The 21452-nt window shown below is 47.4% G+C and overlaps 2 protein-coding genes across 5 annotated transcripts; both read left to right on the top strand.

Moving 5' to 3' along the window:
* The first annotated feature begins 2127 nt into the window (after positions 1-2127).
* Positions 2128-18670, top strand: ZSCAN23 (zinc finger and SCAN domain containing 23). 4 transcript variants are annotated; one of them, XR_009354270.1, is made up of 6 exons: positions 2128-2716; positions 6314-6817; positions 7037-7181; positions 7527-8197; positions 13238-13445; positions 17018-18670. XR_009354270.1 is itself a non-coding variant. In XM_059176199.1 (5 exons), the coding sequence occupies exons 2-4, from the start codon at positions 6389-6391 to the stop codon at positions 8183-8185; spliced, it is 1233 nt and encodes a 410-aa protein (XP_059032182.1). In that variant the 5' UTR covers positions 2128-2716; positions 6314-6388; the 3' UTR covers positions 8186-8197; positions 17018-18670. The 4 variants fall into 4 exon arrangements, 3 of the variants coding, with proteins under 3 accessions (XP_059032182.1, XP_059032181.1, XP_059032183.1); XM_059176199.1 differs by lacking the exon at positions 13238-13445; XM_059176198.1 differs by lacking the exons at positions 13238-13445; positions 17018-18670 and having other exon boundaries at positions 7527-11004.
* Positions 13441-21452, top strand: LOC131832994 (uncharacterized). The gene is made up of 2 exons (XM_059176240.1): positions 13441-14546; positions 21060-21452. The coding sequence occupies exons 1-2, from the start codon at positions 14008-14010 to the stop codon at positions 21187-21189; spliced, it is 669 nt and encodes a 222-aa protein (XP_059032223.1). The 5' UTR covers positions 13441-14007; the 3' UTR covers positions 21190-21452.

The raw sequence follows: 21452 nt of genomic DNA, 5'->3' as shown, positions 1-21452 counted from the left end.
TGCTGTTGCGAGTGTAAAATAAAACAATGCTTGCAAAGGCACTTTCCTTTCTCTCTTCCTTCCTCTTTCTTCATTATTCAATGTAGCATTATTTGTTAAAACAAAATACTGGAAACAATCCAAATACCCATCCCTTACAGACTGGTTGGGAAAATTCTGGTATGGCCACATGATGGAGTACTATGCCACTATAAACAAGCAAGCAAGCAAGCAATAAGTAGATAGATAGATAGATAGATAGAAGGATATTTCAATGAGCAGATAATTTCCAGGTTATTTTAGTAAGTGATAAAGCAATGTGCCAAGGAATGCATATAATATGATAATTCATAGCAATAAAGAAGGCAAATGCTTAAATTTGTGAGAAAAGAGAATAGAGAAGAAAGGAAAGACGGAAAAGAGGAAGGAAAGACAGGATAAATTAAAACTAATGAAAATGGGGCGTGGATATACAGTTGACCCTTGAACAATGCAGGGGTTGGAGTACTGACCCCCACGCAGTCAATAATCCATGTATAACTATTGACGCCTCCAAACTGAACTACTAACAGGTTACTCTTTAAACATGAAATTTCTTTTTTTTTTTTAAGATTTTATTTATTTATTTGACAGGCAGAGGTCACAAGTAGGCAGAGAGGCAGGCAGAGAGAGATGGTGGGGGAAGCAGGCTCCCCACTGAGCAGAGAGCCCAATGCAGGGCTTGACCCCAGAACCCTGGGATCATGACCTGAGCCAAAGGCAGAGGCTTTAACCCACTGAGCCACCCAGGCACCCCTAACAGGTTACTCTTAACTGGAAGTCTTACCAATAACATAATTAGTAGATTTATAGACACTTTGTATGTTACATGTATATACTGTATTCTTATAGTACAGTAAGCTAGAGAAAATAAATGTTAAGGAAATTATAAGGAGGGGGCCTGGGTGGCTCAGTGGGTTAAGCTTCTGCCTTCCGCTCAGGTCATGATCCCAGGGTCCTGGGATTGAGCCTCACATCAGGTTCTCTGCTCAATGGGGAGTCTACTTCCCCTCCCCGTTCTGTCTCTCTGCCTAGTTGTGATCTGTCTGTCAAATAAATAAATAAAATATTTTAAAGAAATAAATTAATTAATCAATTAAACAAAATCTTTTAAAAAAGGATGTCATAAGGAAAATAGAACTGTACTATAGTTAATGAAAAAATCTGTGTGTATATCATTTAGATTTTGAACTAAGTGTTTTGCATGTTCATAAAGGAAATGAAAAGGGATGAAAGGTAAACAAACCCTGAAATAGAAAAACAAACAGAAACAAATGATCCTGTGTACCAAGCTTATAACATAAGTATAAAGAGAAAAGAATTCAAATTAATGCATGTATACAGTACTCTGACTGAACTCCCCTAATGGGATATATTTCAAGAACCAATAAACAAGCAAAGCAAACAAAGAAATTCTGAACTCCACACAGCAGGTATACTGTTGCTAGTGACACGGGCACTGTGAATTTGAAACTATTTTGTTTACATTGCAAGACAGAGCAAACTGGGTGAATATATATGGACCTGTTAGGAACCAGGTTTTCGGGAAAAACAGAAAGGAAAAGGCAAAACAAACTGAAATTGTATTTGAATTGGAGACAATGTATACAATTCCGAAGAAAATAAAATTGTGGATAGGGCCTAGAACAAAGCTGTATCCTGGTGCCAGTGAGAGGATCCGTTGGTTTCTGTACACCGTCTCCGCTGAAAGGAACCCGAGCTTCATGGAACAATGGTGGGTTCTAGGTCTAGAGCAGGAAAAGCGTAAAAGGAGCCTGAAATATCTTGAATAAATGCACAAAAACTGTTTCTTTGCAGGAATGACACTAAGAAAGGCGGAGGGAATGCACGTCAGTTTCCTCATTTGTTCCATGGGGATAATTGCGCCGAACCTACAGCGTTGCTATTTAGAATGAATGAGTTTATACGTGCAAAAGTGTAAGCTGGCCGTGACGGCACTTGCCCGCCGGGGAGACACCACGCCTCGCGGCGCCTCACTCCACTGGGGAGGAGATTCGCGAGGCGACCACAGAGGCGTGAGACCTCCGGGCGCGCTAGAAGGAATGCTTCCGGAAGCGCTGTTCCCGGGAGGCGGTCCGCGTGACGCACTTCCGGCCTTTGTCGCGCGGCGGTCCTCCGCGGCGGTTGTCGAGGACTCGCAGGGGTGCGGTCCGGCCCGCTGGCCTCCTCCTCCCCCGGATGCCGGGTGAGCTGCGGAGTCCGGCTGCGCCGTCCAAGCGGCCGGTGTGTGCGCGGCGCCCGGCCTGGGTGGGGGAGGCGGCCCGGACCCGCCCGTCGCCCCGCCGGCCTCCGCGGACGTCTTGCGGCCGCTGCCGGGGGCCGACTGAGGAGAGCAGGAGTCGCGCTGCGGTGCGCCGCGGCCTCTGGTGGTCCGCTCCGCCGACGGCGCGGCTCTGGCCTGCTCTCGACTCTCCTCTGTAGCAATGCTTAAGGAGCCGTCGTTGTTCGGGCAGGCGTCGCGGAAGGCATTCCGAGGACCAGCCCCTGTCGGGACCGGGAGCTCCGCGCCTTCCCCTGTGTAACGTGGGGAGGAGGTCAGCGCCGTCGCAGGGGAGCTGCCGCCCTCGGACGCGCCTCGGGGCTGCCGGGCTCCGCGCCAGCCTTGCAGCCCCACCGCAGGACGGTTCCCGCGCCGGAGCCGCCTCCGCTTGCGGACCTCGGTCGTCCTGGGCTTCTGGTTAGCGCTTAAGATGGGAGAACAGACCTGAGCGGTGCGTCCGCTGTTCCGGCGGCGCGCTTCCCCGCCCGCTTCCCCGCCCTGTGCTTTGGGCCGCAGAAGACTCGACCCTCCTGGCGCCGAGGGGAGGTAGCAGCGTCTCACGTAGCCGCCTAAACCCCAAATTGCACATCCTCTCTCGAGAAGGTGGTTAACTGGCAAGCTCGCTAAGCGCCAGGCGTCGTGCAAAACCAGTTTATGTAGGTTGTCTCATTTCCTGCCCTTGACAACCTTGCCGAGTAGCTGTCCTCGTTTTGTTAACGAGATGGAGGGTCAGAAAAACCAGGTCCCTCGCCCAAGGTCACACGCTCGTAGGGCAGCGTTCGCAGCTGGATCTGCTGCCTCGTGCTCCCCTCCACGTGCTGCAGACGAATAGGGAGGCTAAGAGCTGCGTTGTGCGCATGTGTGTGATGCGCACGCGCGTGCCTGCGGTTAAAGATGGACAGAGAAAGTCTGCAGGCCCATTCTACTCTTTAACAGTGTCCACTTCTGATGAAGGGATTCTTTACCCTGTACGATTTGGATTTTTTTTTTAAAAGATTTTATTTATTTATTTGACAGAGAAATCACAAGTAGGCAGAGAGGCAGGCAGAGAGAGAGAGAGGGGAGGAAGCAGGCTCCCTGCTGAGCAGAGAGCCCGACCCGGGACTCAATCCCAGGACCCTGAGATCATGACCCGAGCCGAAGGCACCGGCTTAACCCACTGAGCCACCCAGGCGCCCCATGGATTTTTTTTTAATATGAGAAGTAACCACAGGATAGATTGTGACTGAGGTAAAAGATGGGGCTGGTGACCTAAGAGCCGGAAGGAGGAAGAGGGTGATGGAATGGATGAGGAAGACCTCAGAGGACGGGAGAGTCGAATCAAGGTGCAGAGACTGGTTGGGGTTTGCGTAAGTGCCGAAGGCAAGACCACGGGCGTGGAACATGGATGAGGAGAGCCTGATGAATAGTGAGAAGAAAAGCCCAAGTGGCACGGGCGGTTTTTGCATGTGAAATAGAGGAAAACAGAAAAAATACAGTGGGACCCCACAGTTGAAGCTGGAGAGGTGACTAGCCTTGAGCCAGGCTTGGGAATGTGGGGATGTGTCTGGTAAGTTGTGGGGGCTTAGACGGTGACACCAGAGGAGAATGTGGGGGTACGTTATGATGAAGACACGTTTGCCCTACTGGAGCATAGCGTCAGTGCTCTGAGCATATTTAAGGTAGGTGAGGCTAATGTATGCTGTTTGGAGGGTGAGGTACATTCAGTGCACTTTCAGTGTGTGTTGTTTTCAACTTGTGATGGGTTCATGAGGCCATAACCCAGTGTAAGTCGAGGAAGACCTTACAGTGGGGTGGTGAACCTAAAAGAGCTTAAGAACTGTTTGTGACCGGGAGGGCAGAGTTGTTAAACACTTGGGAAGCATTTTAGAGGCACTGGGTTCAAAGAGGAGCTGCGATGTGCTGGTGTGAGGCCATGGGATTTTAGGCCACCAGACAGAAGCAAGAGCAGGAGAGGAAAGCAAAAGGGAGCCTAGGCCATACAGAGAATAGAGGGGATTGATTGTAGTGAAACTGAGTAAAGATTGGAAACACCGTATAACAGAATGATTTTCTATGAGCAGAGCACAAAGCTTCGGATTAATTTTCTGTGAATAGAAAATCTTTGACTTAAAACCAGAGTGGAAGGGCGCCTGGGTGGCTCAGTTGGTTAAGCCACTGCCTTCCGCTCAGGTCATGTTCCTGGATTCCCGGGATTGAGTCCCACATTGGGCTCCCAGCTCTGGGAAGTCTGCTTCTCCTCTCTCATGCTCTCTCTTACTCTCCCTCAAATAAATAAATAAAATCCTTAAAATATATATTTTTAATATATTATAATTAATATAATATATATTATAGTACAGTATTATATAATATATAAATAATATTAATATATTTGTATATATTATACATTATAGTATAATATATAATTATATGATATACTTACATGATTATATATATATAATATTTTATTTAATATATATAATAATATATTATTATAATACAATATAATATATATTATATAATATATTATTATAATACAATATAATATATATTATATAATATATTATTATAATACAATATAATATATATTATATATATAATATATTATATAATATATAATATAATCATATGAGTATAATATATAATTATGACATACTATAATATGTACATATATTATATATAATATTTAGTATAAATATCTAATATACTAATTGTAGTATAATTATACAGAATCATAATATATAATCATACCATAATTAATTATGGTATAATAATTCTACTAAACACACACACATACACACTATAATATATACTCTATTACGCTGTTTGACATCTATTTCACTATTGTCTGTGCCTGCCGGCTCCTTCGTTCATCCTTTTCCCTTCCTGTCCACGTACAGGAGAGACAGTGGGGTGGTGGTTGAGCCTGTGAATTCTGAAGTAGATTTTTGGAAAGGCAGCTTCACTGTTTCCTGTGTGTGAGACCTTGGGCAAGTGACTCCAGCTCTTTGGGCCTCCGTTTTCTCATCTGTCCTTATGTGGGTAGTAACAAACCCTTAACAGTTGTTTCGAGGAGTCCGTGAGTTGACGCATGTGAAACATCTAGTACAAAACCTGGTACCTGGAAAGCAAGAGAAGTGTCAGCTGCTATCGGTACTGTGCTTAGAATGTGCGTTCCATCAAGGTGGGGACTTTGTTCTGTTGGGGCCCCTTGTCTAGTGCCGAGAGCAGTATCGGAATGAATACTGCCAGATGAATGAGTGGCCTGTGAGAAGTTTTGAAAGAAGATAATGTGGATCTCAAAGTGACAGCGAGTCAGCACCAAGAAAAGTGGAGGAGGGGGGAGTAAGAGCTCAGGGATCCTTGTCTTTGGAGGGGGGAACCCTCTCGACTCCTGGAGTGGTGACTAGAGAGGTCAGTGAAGCCAGAAGTGGTACAGATTTGTGGAGGGGGTTATGTTTGCATCCACAAGGATGCTTCCCCACCCCAGTGGTTCTTCCCTCCTTGAGAAGCAGAACTAATAGTGGCAATATGGATTTAACTTTTCTCGTAGTTGTAGTGTGAGCTGTGTTCAGAACTTAAATACACTGTTCCTTGTTTTTATTTTACAGTGCATGCCAATACCCAAGAATAGTGTTGGGTTACATTTACAGTGAATTATAATTCTTTTTCTTAAATTTAGAAACTTTTTAAAGCTATAGGTCATGATTCGTATGTGAATCATGAAGTCCTTATGGTAGGCTATGACCAGGGTTTTTTGTTTTGGGGTTTAAAAAAAAAGGCAAGATTTTAAAAATAATAATGTGTGTCACATAATTAAGGATACATAGTGTTTTGTGAAATTATTATTTCAGTTACTTGTATAGGTATATATCTCATGCACAAACATACATTCATATGTACATGAATATGCGTGTTCTGAGTCTCAATATAAATGTGACAGTGACTGCTTTTGTTGCAGATACTTCTGTGTCTGCCAGCAGAGAAGATTTTTAACATTTTAGTATTTTTTTCTCTGCAATTATTTTTTAGATTTTGGGATTTCCAGAAGAAAAGATCAAAGAGGAATCATCGAGAATAGACTCTTTCTGAAGAGTTAAGCCTAAGATGGCCACAGCCTTGGTCCTTCAGACTTTAGAGATGCAGGAAGGACTTCAGGCAGTAAAGGTAGAAGAGAAAGAGGGGGATTGTGGCTGTGGGCAGGAATCTGGCCTGCTGAGAGAGAACCCTCACACCAGAGAGATCTTTCGGAGACGCTTCCGGCAGTTCTGCTACCAGGAGACCCCTGGGCCCCGCGAGGCTCTTCGAAGACTCCGGGAGCTCTGCCATCAGTGGCTGCGGCCCGAGACGCACAGCAAGGAGCAGATCGTGGAGCTGCTGGTGCTGGAGCAGTTCCTGACCATCCTGCCCGAGGAGCTGCAGGCCTGGGTGCGGGAGCACCGACCCGAGAGCGGGGAGCAGGCAGTGACTGCGCTGGAGGACCTGGAGAGGGAGCTGGACGAGCCAGGAGAGCTGGTGGAAGATGGGAGCACAGAGGTTTGTACCTGCAGGAGCAAGCATGGGGTTTTCGTGCAGCAAGAGGTAGGGGAGGAGGACTTTTTGTGCCTGATGTGGTCCGTTGTGGGCTCTCCATCTCTCTGCCTCTTCCTCGTTGCCAGTTTCTTGGGCCGCCTTTTCCTATACGGCGGTCCTGGGGAGGCCCCCTTACAAGGTGCCTCTCACATTTGGTTCCTAACCATCCTTAATTTCCGCCAGGTCCCAAGCTATGCTTGTGAACAGGGAGAGTTTGCAAAGGAGAAAGCAGCTCGGGGAGCAGCCCAGGAGTTGCCAGGGGGCCGGCTCCAGTCCTCGGAAGAGCTGCATCAGTGCCGTGCACGCGAGCTGCGCCCGGTTCAGATCGGTGAGGATCGGGATTTTTCTCAGGAGGCCTCCTTCACTCCCTGAGAGCCCCCCTCCAGGTTCAGCACATCTGTTCCGCGTCTGCTGGGCACCAGGTGCTGCGGTTGTTCCTGGGGAGACCGTGCCAAACAAGGTAGATGCGCCCCTGCCCTCAGGAAGACTGTGGCCCCCTGGGACAGGCAGACAGCTGACTGTGCAGTTACAGTTCAGCCCGTCTTCTCCCCAAGGGCAAAGGAGAAGTGAAGAGAAGCCGCGCCTGTTCGTCCCCTCCCACCCCCTCTCCCGGCTGGTTTCCCCCCTCCCCCTTTGGACATCTGACACCCTCATGCTCCCCTTGCTGTTTCAGGTGGGGAGGCCGGGACTTGGAACGTGGAGGTAGGCCCAGCGAGGGAGCTTTCTACAGAGACGAGGCCTCTTGTGGAAGCCGCAGAGAAACGGAACGGTGATGCTGTTGAGATGCCTGAGTGCAGAGACCCCTGTGAGCGGGACGGCAGGCTGGAGAGGCAGCGGCCAAGCTCTTCCGTGGAGAGACCCTATGTCTGTGGTGAATGTGGGAAGAGCTTCACCCAGAATTCCATCCTTATCGAGCACCAGAGGACGCACACGGGGGAGAAGCCGTACGAGTGCGAGGAGTGTGGGCGCGCCTTCGGCCAGCGCTCGGGCCTGTTCCAGCACCAGAGGCTCCACACCGGGGAGAAGCGCTACCAGTGCGGCATCTGCGGGAAGGCCTTCAGCCAGAACGCCGGGCTCTTCCATCACCTCCGGATCCACACGGGAGAGAAGCCCTTCCAGTGCGGCCAGTGCAGCAAGAGCTTTAGCCGACGCTCTGTCCTTATTAAGCATCAGAGAATTCACACCGGGGAGAGGCCTTACGAGTGTGAGGAGTGCGGCAAGAATTTCATTTACCACTGCAACCTCATTCAGCATCGCAAGGTCCACCCCGCGCCGGGGCTGGCCGGCCCCTTGGAGCAGGTGGCGCCGCGCATCCTGCCTTCGGACCACTAGCACGGTCGCAGGGTAGGTTCTTACTTTGTCCCCGAACAAGGTAATGGGAAAAACTAGTCTAATCCTCTTGAGGAGGAAGCTCCAAGGAGAGCCAGTGAAATTGTCCATGTTTTTATGCTGAGAGAAGCATAATATCTGAAGTTCATCTGTCAAGTTCTCTGGGGGTTTGGCATCCCCTCTGTGCGATACTGAATCTTGTGTTGACTTTATCCGTGTGGTCTCCAGCCTCACACCACCTGTGCAAAAAGTTTTCTACGTGTCTTTCAGGGAAACTTCTTCACCTCAGTTTTAAGAAACTTTTTAAAAAGTTTTTAAAAATCATACACTGCCTAAACACAAAATTATGTTAAAGCTGAGCTCACTGAGTATTTAAAAATTAATTTAAAAATAATTGCAGTAAAACCTGTAATGTAAACAATTTGACTCTTTTCTGTTTTTGTAAGATATGATAATTTGCTTTTTGACCTACAACAGGGGGCAGATGAATTCTCCCATAAATACACAAAGGCTTTTCCCTACTGGAGAACTCTGCAGGGTTCCAGTAACTCAGCCTCCAGTTTGGATCTGAGGAACTGAAGCAAGCTACTGTAGCTCAGTGGCTAGATGCGGTAGATACTGCTCAAGATTTTAAATTTGTCCAGGCCAAGAAACATAGCTAAAAATCGGATATCTCACTTCCAATCTTTGTTATGAAAATATGGGCCTCTCTGCACTTCTCCTGTGAAAATGCTTAAAAGCATTTTCAGTTTTTGCTTTCTTTCTTTAACCCTTCATTATGGAAATTTTCAAACACAAAAGTAGAAAAGTATGAACAGTCTTCATGTTGCTTTTGTAAGTGCCTTGCTTCTCAGCATTACCTGTTGATTACCGCCAAGGTCATGCATAAAAAAAGTTTCTTTCCCTTAACAGTAATTGAGTATTTGCTTTATACTAAGCCCAGCACACACAGAAATGGAAAATGTCTGGTGTTGACAATCTGGATCAGAGTACACAATAGTAGAAATCCCGTAAGGGACGTTAAGGATCACTTCTCCATCTCCTTCTGTAATTGATGCAGAAACGGAGGCTTTGGGAAGTAGCTGTAAGATCCCACAGACAGCTAGTTAATGGAGCTGGAGCTAGAACCCTGTCTTCTAAGTTCTCTTTCTGCTAAGCCACTGCAAGCAGTTTATCTCCAAATAGAAATTATTAGCATATGGAACTTAGAAGATTTAGAAGGCTCTGAGGTTTTGCTTTTTAGCTTAACAGGGCCTCCCGTCTATGTGCAGCTCGGAGCACCTGGGTGGCTTAGTGGGTTAAAGCCTCTGCCTTCGGCTCAGGTCATGATCCCAAGGTTCTGGGATCAAGCCCCATATCAGGCTCTCTGCTTAGCAGGGAGCCTGCTTCCCCTTCCTTATCTGCCTGCTGCTCTGCCTACTTGTGATCTCTGTCAAATAAATAAATAAAATCTTAAAAAATATATATATATATGTAAAAAAATAAAAATAAATAAATGCATAGCTCCTCTGTTCAATTTACAGTGGAGTTGCAGGAAAGACTCACCACTTATCCCTCATTTGGGGCATCTCATTTTATTTTTAAGCAGTCTCTCCACCCAACGTGGGGCTCGAACTCACAACCCCAAGATCAAGAGTTGCATGCTCCACCAACAGAGCCAGCCAGGCAACCCGGTTATTTTTAACCTTTAAATTTTAATTTACTTAGAGAGACTTCTCAAGAAAAAGAACTCACTCTTCATTTGATTCAAGTATCAGAACAACATTAAAAAGGGAGTCTATCTTTTCCCTTAGAGGTAGCCATTTTTCTATTTCATGTATCTTCAGTGTTTCTTTATGTAAATACAAAAAACGTGAATACATGTCGCCTCATTTCCTGTGTTACACAGAAAGATGGCATAGTGCTTACACTCTTCTGCACTTGGCTGTGTTCCTGAAACAGTGGGGTCTTTAGAGTAACAGAGCTTCCTCGTTCTGTTTACAGGTGGACGGTATTTAATTTGGTGGTGCTCCACAGTCTTTAACACTCTCCTGTAGGTGCACAGTCAGTACTTGAAAAGGTCATAAATTGTTTCATTCTTCTTCCAAGCGTGGTTCAAGCCAAATTCTGTTTAAAATAATAACTTCCGCATGAGCTAGGAAACAGGGTTTGGGCAACTAGACTTGCGCCTCATTCTTTCCCAGAGAAATGCAGAGTGCTGGGGGTGGTTTACAGTCTTGTGTATTTGGCTCTATTATACATCCTTAGTCATAACATTTCAAACCGTTTCCATTACCATTTGTGGCTAATTGTAGGTCTTATCAAAACTCTTAAATTTTCTCAAGAGTGTATTGTCTTGAGGTTAAATTATTTCCAAAAGAAATACATACGGATTTTCAAGTGAAGTTAAGGAAAATATAGTAGACTTGAGTTTGAAATAGAATCAACTTCTCCAGTAAATATGTATTCCACATAGTAATATAATACATATGCTGTTATAACCTGAGCCCATAAGTGTCTCAGACGCCTCTGCATGTGCCGAAGCAGCATGCTTGTATAATTCTGTTATGTTGGCGCTTGGAAGATCTAAAATGCAAACAGATCAGGATTTTAAAGGATGTATTTCTAATGGACTGGTTTCACACCTGCAGCTGAAGATAGGATGTTTGTTTTGTGCTTGTCTTTTTTTGTTTTGTTTTGTTCACAGCTTCTCAGAAATTCTAAATTTTCTCAGCAACTGATGAAATGCCAAGGAACAGAAGATGTTATATATGCTGTAGAGACATATGCCACTTAGAGTGCAGTGATGGTTCACTTGATTAAACGACCTCCAGTTCACCAGACTGACTACTTGTTCTGTGATACTAACGGTTCTGCTTCGCTTCAGCTAATTCTCTCATGTGGGACGAGCAGCTCTCTTGGGTTGAGCAGTGCTGTTGCACTGGCCTGTGGCCTGTGGGCTGTTTCTTCCTCAGTTGTTTCTCTTTCACACTCCTACATTACGCTCACTTCTCTCTTTGCTGTTTCTACCCTGCCTCCTCTTAACCAACCCATAAAGTCTCTGGCATTGAGCTCCTTTCAGGTGCTCTGGAAACCAGTAACCATCCCTCCCTGTGCCTTTGAAAGTCTGGTCTGAAAGAGTAGTCCATTTATGGCCGGGCAAGGTGTAAGAAATACTGATTCAAATCCAGTTAAAAGGCCTTATTGGTTCTTGAGGGATAGTCCAACACCCCTTGAGCACAGTTAGGAGATTGGACGCTAGCTGTCAAGAAATGGCTGAGAATTTTGGAACCAAAACCTGTCTAGATCTGTATGTAAGATCCCTGAAGACTGTCTTTCACTGTAATTTTTATTTGAAGGTCAGGACTCAAGGAGAACCAAGTCTCTGTCCACATTTTGTATTTGGAAATGACTCCTATTTTCTATATCTGACAATACTTTTTCTTTAAAAAATATAATTTTATTATATTATAATAAATATAATAAATTAACTTAATATATAAAAATAATATAATAAATATAATTGATAATATATCAATAATTATAATTGAAATATGATTCATAAAAATATAGTGGAAGATTGTTTTATATTTTTCCTATAAGATAAAAATTATCTCTGAGGATATTTTATTTATTTATTTAAAACATTTTTACAAATATTTATTTGAAAGAGAATGAGAGAGAGAGAGAGAGAGCATGACAGTCGGGAGAGTCAGAGAGGGAAAACACTCTCTGGGGATATTTTAAAATAAAGGTATATCTAAAGTCCGGGTGCCTGGGTGGCTCAGTCAGTTAAACATCTGCCTTCAGCTCAGGCCATGATCCTAGGATCCTGCGGTGAGCCCCGTGTTGGGCTTCCTGCTTAGCTTCCTGCTCTCCCTCTCCAACTACCCCTACCCCTACTCATGCTTGCTCACTTTCTCAGATAAATAAGATCTTTTACAAAAGTGATTCTGAAGTCAAAATATAAAATACTAAGTACTTTCTCAGGAGCAATTTTACAATATAAAATCTATACCAGTATACATGTGTGTCATTGGTTAAATGTTGGGTTAGAAGTTGAGAGAAGAGTAGATTACTTGTAGAAGGAGTTGGAGGATAGAGGAAAGTGTTTTAGCAGAGGGAACAGGATGAGGAAGTCCCAACTAAGATATGCTCAAGAGCCATGAGTTTTCCAGCTTGACAGGTCGTGGAACTCCTACAAGGAAGTGCAGGAGTGGGGGCCAGATTGAGAGGTCCTTGGACAATTTTCCTTTGGATTTGGTCTTTGTTTGGTAAGGGATCATTGAGAGTATTTTGTTGTGCTATCGGGGCTTTTTAACACAGAGTAAGAGTGTTAGCTTTAGGAAGAAATTTTGAGTTTACCCATTTCATATGTACATGAGAAAAGCAAAGCCCAAAGTGGTTAAACACTTGTAGTGATCTATTTTTCAGTTGTATTAAAATTTTAAAAAACAATGAACAAAGATCATTGTGAATTGTATGTAGTTTCATAGACACTTAGACTTGGGGGCTGGGACACATTTTAGGCATCTGTAAACAGCAGCAACAAAATGAGAGGGAAAGAGAAAAGGGACGAGCAAAGCGGGAGAAAATAAAAAGGACTCGGGCAAAATTACGTGTTAAGACTGGTTTAGACCCAGAAATGGTGACCGGGACGCCTGGGTGGCTCAGTTGGTTGGATGACTGCCTTCGGCTCAGGTCATGATCCCGGAGTCCCGGGATCGAGTCCCACATCGGTCTCCCAGCTCCACGGGGAGTCTGCTTCTCTCTCTGACCTTCTCCTCGCTCATGTTCTCTCTCACTGTCTCTCTCTCAAATAAATAAATAAAATCTTTAAAAAAAAAGAAATGGTGACCAAAGAGAAGGAAAAATAAAAAGATGAAGAGACAGTTACCAAGAAATGTGCTTTATCTTTATAATCGCTATTACTTGAGATCCCTCTGTCTCTCATTTGGTCCATGTGTCCTAGCAGTGGAAACAGACCCACTGCTCTTCATTCCAAACCCATTTAAGTGCTTTACATCAAAAGAAGGAGAAGAGCACAGTGTATACATTACTGATTTTTGTTTTTAGGTCTCTGTGGACCCGCACCCAGTTTTCCACGCGAACGTCTCCGCTCTATGATGAAGCCACTGTTTCTGAATATATACCTTGTCAGAATCATCTGTGCTGTTTGAACTTCACAGCTTCCTGGGCACTACCCAGACTGGCTGAATGTTTCTGAGGGCAGAACCTGGGAATCTGCATTTTAGCCAGCTTGTCCCTGGTTCTCAGATAAAAGGTAACTATATATAATTTATTGCCCAATCTGGGACACTTGAGAATAAAAGAGACTGGCATTAATAATTACACCCAGACTAGAGGCATCGCAGGATGGGTGGTCTTCCACTTAGGACTTTTACAGCCGAGGAGAGAGAAGACCAGATGGAATAAGAAAGAGTACAATGTTCTCATGAAAACTAAGGAGGACATCTATGACGGAGGCTGTGGGAGATTTAGTGGAGCCACCACCTGCCTGGTTTGAAATAATTCCTGTTAACCTGTCTATTGGATTAGCTCAGCAAGGGTGGGTTGTCTACAAAAACCACACTCCTCCTAAAAGGATCCCCCAAAACCACGAAGCAGTTAAGATAGTTAGCGAATGTGAACCTGTTGAGATCGTGGTTTACCAGACAAAATGAATGACCTATCCGAAGCTTAAGGAGCGGCTCGGTGTATCGGACTGATGGACTAGTGTGGGATGCTCACTTGGAAAACTGGAGGAAAAGTGGGAGTATAGGGCACTAGAGGAGAAACTTGGGGGAATAAGGCAGAGCGTGAGCCATCTTAAGCAAGTCGGATGGATGAGGACCAGATCCCGTGCCCGGGAGCTCTTCCTGATGGAGCTACTTCACTGGCTGTGGAGCCGGGGCCACGTCGCCGCGTTCCCGGAGCTTTCTGCTGGTCCCGCGCAGGAGTGCGAGGGGTTTCCTTCCACAGAAGGACGGGACTTGAAACGGTGGAGAGCACGCCCACGGGCCGCTTTGCTCAGGGTGGTGCTGGTTATTGCCTCTGACCCGGGGGCCCCGCGCACAGCAGGGTCTGCGCGAGGGGGGTCTGCAGGGACCCTGCGGGCTGGGACCCGGGACGACCTGGGTCCTAGGAAGCGGAGGGCTGCGCGGCATTGTGTGGCAGCGGACAGGTGTCCTCGGTGGGATAGAGAGCTAGGGGCCCAGACCGAGTGGCCGGGGGCACCGGGAGGACCCGCCTGCCTAAGCCGCTCACGGGCTGCGGCGCTCGCGGCCGCCTGCGGGAGGTGGGAGCCGACCGACCACCGAGATGATGGGTCTTCCAGGCTTCCTAGAGAGGCGGCGGGCTGCCCGTGGAGGCGCGCCCGGACGTCGTGACGCACTTTGGAGCCGCGGGCGTTGGCGGGTCCCTCGTGCTCGCTCCGCAGCGAGGCTTCCCCGCCGCGCTCGGTGCCGCTTCCTCGCGTGGGTCCCCGGAGTCCGGCCCCCTGTGTCGGCGCTCGCGGGCACAGCGCCGAGCGGGGGTCGGCGGGTGCGGTGTAGCCGCGGGGAGGCTCGCCGCAGGGACGCGGCCTTGAGGCCGGCCGGTGGTCGGTTCCCCGCGCGGGCCTCCTAGGGTCGCGGCCGCGGCCTGGAGGAGTTTCCCTCTGAAGTGCGGTAACGTGGCCGCACGCGCGCCGGGTCGTTTCCGTGCGAGGAAGACAGAGGTCAGCGCGTCGGTCCAGCACACGCCCGGGCCCGTGTGCGCCGGGGCCTCGGGCTCAGCGTGGGAGGAAGCCGGCGGGCGGGGGCGCTTCGCCGCGCGCCCCGGGAAGTCGGCTGCCCCTAGCGCGGGCCTTTGGCGGTGGGGGCTGGCGAGGAGGGAGGGACCGTGGACCGCAGAACACCGCGACGGGGGGACGTGGGCAGGTCCGTCATTCCGGGGATGTGCCAAGAACCGGGGCATGAAAGGCGGTGCGCGTCCGTTTCTAACGTGACCGCTCGTGCAGAAAACGATTGTGCGCGCGTCGCAGAAGAGCCGGCGCGGGACGCGGGAAGGGCTACTCCTCAGAGCCACGGTATCTGTCATTAAGAGGGAGGTAATGGGATCCGCCTACACGTCTGAAAAAATGGTGGATGCACGGGAAGGGGGCAAGAGTGGATGCAGGACAGGAGAGCCGCAGTTGTCGCAGAAAGAACCGGTATTAGGAGCTGGCGGAAGGAACGTGGTGGCTGTGGAAGTGAGGAGGGGTCATGGAATTTTGTGGGAAAGGCAGACTGAACTAGGCTTGAAGACTAAAGATTAAAAAGTGCTGAGTACAGGGCACGACATATAGTAAGTACTACAAACTTTGAAAAAAAATACATAGTCAAGGCAAGTCCCCTGGTTGGCTCAGTGGATTGAGCCTTGGAGCATCTGATGCTTGATTTCCGCTGAAGTCATGATCCCGGGGTTGTGGGGTCCAGCCTCGAAAACAGCTCAGCGCTCAGTGTGCAGTCCGCTTGTCACTCTCCCTCTGCTCCTCCCCTGCTCTCTCAAATAAAGAAAATTTTTCCAGGGGCATCTGGGTTGCTAAGTGGGTTAAGCCTCTGCCTTCAGCTCAGGTCATGATCTCGGGGTTCTGGGATCAAGCCCCGAATTGGGCTCTCTGCTCAGCGGGGAGCCTGCTTACCTTTCTCTCTGCCTGCCTCTCTGCCTACTTGTGATCTCTCTGTCAAATAAATAAAATATTTTTAAAAAGTCTTTTCAAAAAATAAAATATAGTCAGGAATAGGTTTTGGATTACATGATTAAATAAATGAATGTGCAGTTTTTGTTTTTAAGTAGGCTCCATGGGCCCAGTGCAGGGCTTGAACTCAACAACCCTGAAATCAATATCTGAGCTGAGATCAGAATTTGGATGCTTAACTGACTGAGCCAGGTGCCCCATAAATGTGCCATTTTAAAAAGAAATGGGTTTTAAAAAAACAAAACAACAAAAAACAAAAGAAAAACCAGGAAATTTTGGAGGAGGCATTGATTGTGAGGGGGAAATGAGTTAATTTTTAGTACTGTTGAGATGCTTTTAAGACATACAAGTGGAAGGATCCAATACACCATTGGACTATGTAATGGTCTGCAGTTCCAAGCTAAAATTTGGATAAGAGAATCAGATTTAGGAGTTCCTGGGTGAGAACATCTCAGTTCTCAGATGCTACTGAATGGACAAGGTTGCACAGAATGAATGTGGAATGAGAAGGCTGGGTCTCAGCTTAGAGTATCTAGACATTTCTTGGGAAACTGAAGAAGAGCCATAAAGTAGACTTAAGAATGAGCTATTTGACAAGGCCTCATATAATACTACCTGAGCATCAGGCATTGGTCTAAGCACTTTACAAAAGCCAACTCATGGCAAAGAGCCAGAAGATTATAGCTCTGATAAGACTGGGAGTGGCTAGCAGTGTTAGATGCTGCGGGGGCATCTGGTAAGCAAAGGACTGAAAAGTACTCACTGGATTTGCATACAAAGCGGACCTTGGTTAATGACTTGGGATCCCTGACTCAAAGGTGGGGCACACTGACCCACAGACTGTTCTTTTCTGAAATTAAAAACACCTTTGAAAGTATCTAGCACAATTCTTGGCACAGAGAAGTTGATTTGTAAATATAACTGACTTGATCTGTGACATGCAATTTAAGCAGGCAAAGCTGTTTGCATTGTTTTTCTTCATTATCGGAATATTTCACATTATCTGAATATGTCACTGAAGTTTCTAGATCTAAAAGCTACTAGTATTGTTTTTTAATCCTAAGGTAACTGAATTGTCTTTTCCTTAATTTTATATTATCCTAATGACATTTTGTGTTTTTTTTTATCTTTTACAGAGCATCTTTACCTTCAAATCATTGACCTGACCACAGCGATTCACTCTGACTAAATATGTTCTTAGTTTGGAATTGATCTCTGTTAACAGTGATGTGTTACGTGTTATCATGAGCCTTAAAGCTCTCCCTGCCATTGTGCCCAGGAATGGATTCAGTCCAGCCCTTTTGGGCTGCAGAACAGAAGGAATGTCAACTAGTTACAGAATCTAGCCTGCACAAAAATGGTGCTTCTGACAGGAGTTCTTCAGAAAAAACTTAAGGCAGTTCTGCTGGGAGGATTCCCTTGGGCCTCAGAAGTCCAACTGTAGGCTCTCTGTCGTCAGTGGCTGCAGCCCGAGACCCACAGCAAGGAGCAGATCGTGGAGCTGCTGGTGCCCGAGCAGTTCCTGACCATCCTGCCCGAGGAGCTCTAGGCCCGGATGCGGGAGCAGCCTAGAGTACAGGGAGGAAGCTGTTTCTGGACTTGGAGGGCTTGTCCAGGAAGCTGAATATTCCTGAGGAAAGGTGAGATGAGGAAGAAATGATCTATCCTCAGAAGGCAGGTGTTCTCTCTAGAGAGAGATAAGAGAGTTGAGATCTCCTCTCAAGTGTAGTGAGGGAAATGGCCAAGATGCACTGGCCAGAGTTGTATCCCCTTCCCTGTCCTTTTTTATTTCCTGCCCTTGCAGGTCAAGGGAAAGTCTGCTTTCTGCCCAACTGTTCTATGTTCCCCATTAATACTGGGATCGAAGTTCTAGACCTTTCAGCATACATCACGCTGGTCAAATTTATTTCATTGTCCGTGGGTCCTAGTCTTGCTGTAGGGACAGGAAGGGCCCCAGGAGCAGATAGCTTATCTGGCAGCAGCACCTCTGCTGCTCCAGGGGCCCAGGACTCACAGGGGTCCAGCTCCAGCCAGAATGGGTCAGTTCAATTCTGAAACTTGGGAGCTGCCCTCTGTTCAGGAGAAAGGTGAGGAGATTCCACCGGGGAAAAAGACAGGAAATGTCTTCTTGTGTTTGTCCAAATGAACCTCATCACTAAAATTTTTGTCTACCTTTCCCTTGATCTTTTGTTCTACCTTTTAACCTAACTGAGCCACCCAGGTGCCCCAGGCATTGCGCAACCACTGTAAACACAATGATATTTTCATACTTTTGAGTATCGTACCATTGACCCTTGAACAACATGGGTGTTGGGGCACTGACCCCCTTCACAGTTAAAAATCCGAGTATAACTTGACTTAACCACTGACAGCCTACTGTTGACCAGAGACTTACTGATAACAGTTGATTAACACATATTCCACATGTTACATGCATCATATACTGTATACAAAGAAAATATATTTTTAGGATATTTTAAAAAGTAATCTCTGACCCCCAATGTTTGGCTCAAACTTAACTACCCTGAGATCAAGAGTCACATACTCAATGAGCCAGCAAGGGGCCCCAAGAAAATGTAAAGAAAATACATTTACAGAGGGCCCCTGTGGATCAGTCAGTTAAAAGTCTGACTCTTGATTTCAGCCCAGGTCACGATCTCAGGGTCCTAGGATCCAGCCCTGGGAAGGGCCGTGCTCAGTGTGGAGTCTGCTTGTCCCTCTCTGCTCCCTGCCACTCGCTCGCTCCATCTCTTGTCTCTCAGGTAAATAAAATCTTAGAAGAGAAAATACATTTATGGTACTGTAGTGTATGGGAAAATGTCCATGTATAAGTGACTTGCAAAATTCAAGCCCTTTGTTGTTCAAGGATCCAATGTATTCAGTAGTTAGATACAAATTGGTTTGTTTAAAAAAATAAAAATAAAAAACCAACAAACACCTGGTTGTGAACCTGCAGAACTCAGGAGCATTAGGCATTTTATCTTTTAAGTAACATTTTGTAGAACTATTTGTCAAAGTATTTGAGTTGCCCAGAGCCAACCCCCCATCCCGACTTTCCTTACACCTCTCACTGCCTCTGCATTGGGTCTATAAACACCTTTGTCTCCTCTCCACCTTTGGTGGGGGGCTGAGAGGCAGTCCTGGCTGAGACACTCATGCCCTGGCAAGGTGGCCAACGCAGAATTTCACTGCTAACCCACCAGTTTCTTGTCCTTTTGGGGAGGTCAAAGTCAACCCCCACTTGGCTTGAAGAGACATTTTCAGAATTTTCTTCTGTCACTGGGGTATCTCTGCCTCTCATAGTTCCCTTATAAACTCAACTTTAAAAAAAAAATGTAGCATGTCCTCAACACCATTTTCTGGTTAGAAGTCAAGAAATCAATTACAAATTTAAAATTCCTTGTCTACTGTACCATTTAATCTAAGGAAATTTAGTATCTTCAGGGACTAGCGTGACCAAATTGTTATAGTAACATATATTGATGCATAAAAAGTTACCCCAAAATGAAGGCTTAGAATAACCATCCCACGATGTTTTCTGCCAGGAATCTGGGGAGGACTCAGCTAAAAGGTTCTTCCATTTCATATGGCATCTTCTGGATTTGCCTAGAAAATCCCAAGACAGCTGCCCTGCCATGCCCAGTGCCTTGGCTAGAGGGGTGGGCTCAGGGCCTCCTTAGGTGATCTTCCCAGCAGGGCAGTCAGCCTGTTTCTGTGATGGCTCAGGGCTCCAAGAGCAGTTGTTCCAAAAAACAAAAAATGAAAGCTGCTGCTTTAAAGGCTCAGGCTGGAAAACTCAAATAGCATCACTTTTGCTTTATTTTATCAGAGGAGTCATCAAATCCACTCAGACTCCAGGGGAAATGACATAGACCCGCACCTTGTAATGGGAAAAGTGCTAAAGAATTTGTAGTCCTCTTTAATTTTCCAAAACACCCTTGTCCACCCAGATTTAAAGCTTGGGGTATACATAAAGTTCTTTTTGGATTTTCTTTTCCTAAATAATCGTTCAATTTTTTTTCTCCTTTCTTGCTTCCTTTTCAACCTCCCTAAGTACACCCAACATTATTATAAGCTAATGAAGTGTATATATAGGTTTATTTTTTATACACAAAGTAACAGTGATCTGACATTACAGTTTCACCATGTCTTTCTTGAGTCCTGGAACTCAAAGTCTTTTTTTTTTCCCTCTTGATTTTAGAAGTACTTAGGTTTATCAAAATATCACAAGAAAAAAAAAAAATATCACGAGAAACAATCTTTTTTTTCAAAATGTTGGAGTTACCTGGCGTATAAAATGGCCAGGTGTTCTCCATGCGCTTGGACAAAAAGAATGAGAAAGGAGCTTTCCAGAGATCCGTGTTTACCTCGCCGTCCGTTCCGTACCCGGCATCCCCGAGTCCCCCGTGCAGACGGGGCATGCCGTTCCGGGGCCTCCCCCGTGTCTCGCGTGCTCGGAGCTCGGAGGCTCTTTTCTGTGGCTGCCTTGCATGTGACCGAGGCGGACTGCTTGCCCTTGGCCCGTTTCTCTGGCGCTGGCTGGTCCTCCGGCAGCCTTCCGCAGGGAGCCGCGCGTCCTGGGGCAACATTACCCGAAGACGTTTCGGAAAGGAAAGCTACCGGCCAGTGTGTCGCCGAGCGGGGATGCAAAACCCCCATCAAAACACCGGCACGTTGACGCTAATCACTTGTAAAGAGACGTACAGGACAAAGCGGCACCTACGGCAGGTGTTGCCAGGTCCCGCCCACAGCGGCGCGGGCAGGCAGGAGCTGGGGTGAGACCTGCCGCCCCCGCCAGCTCGCCGTCTAACTTCCGCCGCAGTGCCCGCCCCCTCCCTGCGGCGGCGGCGGAAGTGCGGGCCCGCTGACCCGCCTCACTCTCGCGACCTAGCGCAGCCGCGCGGGAACTGCCGGCCGCGCTCGCCCCTCCCTGCGGCGGCGGCGGAAGTGCGCGCGCGCGCCCAGCCCGCTCGCTTCCGGCCTTTGTGGGGCGCTGTCGGCGGCGCAGGCTGTGGGCGGTCTGCGGGCCGCGGCCTTTCGTGCATCCGGAGGGACCCTAATGCAGTGCCCGCGGGCAGCGGGGGAGCGAGCGTGCGGCGCTGTGCCCCTGGAGAGCCGCGGGGGCAGGGGCGGAGACTGCGCGCGACCCCGGGGCCCGTCGGGACGCCCTGACGGCAGCGTGTCCCCCGGACGTGCGTGTCCCCCGGACGTGCGGCCAGTGCCGGAGGCGCCCGAGCCAGGTGTCCGACGCCGCGAGACGGTCCGTTTGCTGCAGGCGTTGGTGGATTCCCGTTGCCCTTCGTTCTAGGACTCCATGCGGGGTTCCTGCCGGGCCGCGCTGTTGGTTCGTAGACTCCTCAGGCCGCGTCGTACGGTTCACTCCGTCTCTGTAGCTTGGTCTGTTCTTCAGTCTTGAAATCGGAGCATTTCCCGGAGTAGCGTGAGTTAGCCTGGAGCTGGCTTGCACAATGCGGAAGTAAAGTCTTAGCATTTGCAGGTTTTGCCTGCGGTGTAGCCTGTGTTGGAAGGGGCGGCTTCTCCCTCAGGCCCACCCAGGGAGATCTTAACGGT

This window comes from Mustela lutreola, chromosome 6, assembly GCF_030435805.1.
Source record: "Mustela lutreola isolate mMusLut2 chromosome 6, mMusLut2.pri, whole genome shotgun sequence".
NCBI lineage: Eukaryota > Metazoa > Chordata > Mammalia > Carnivora > Mustelidae > Mustela > Mustela lutreola.
Note: the sequence above shows the minus strand (reverse complement) of the source record. Positions and strands in the feature narration are given on the sequence as shown.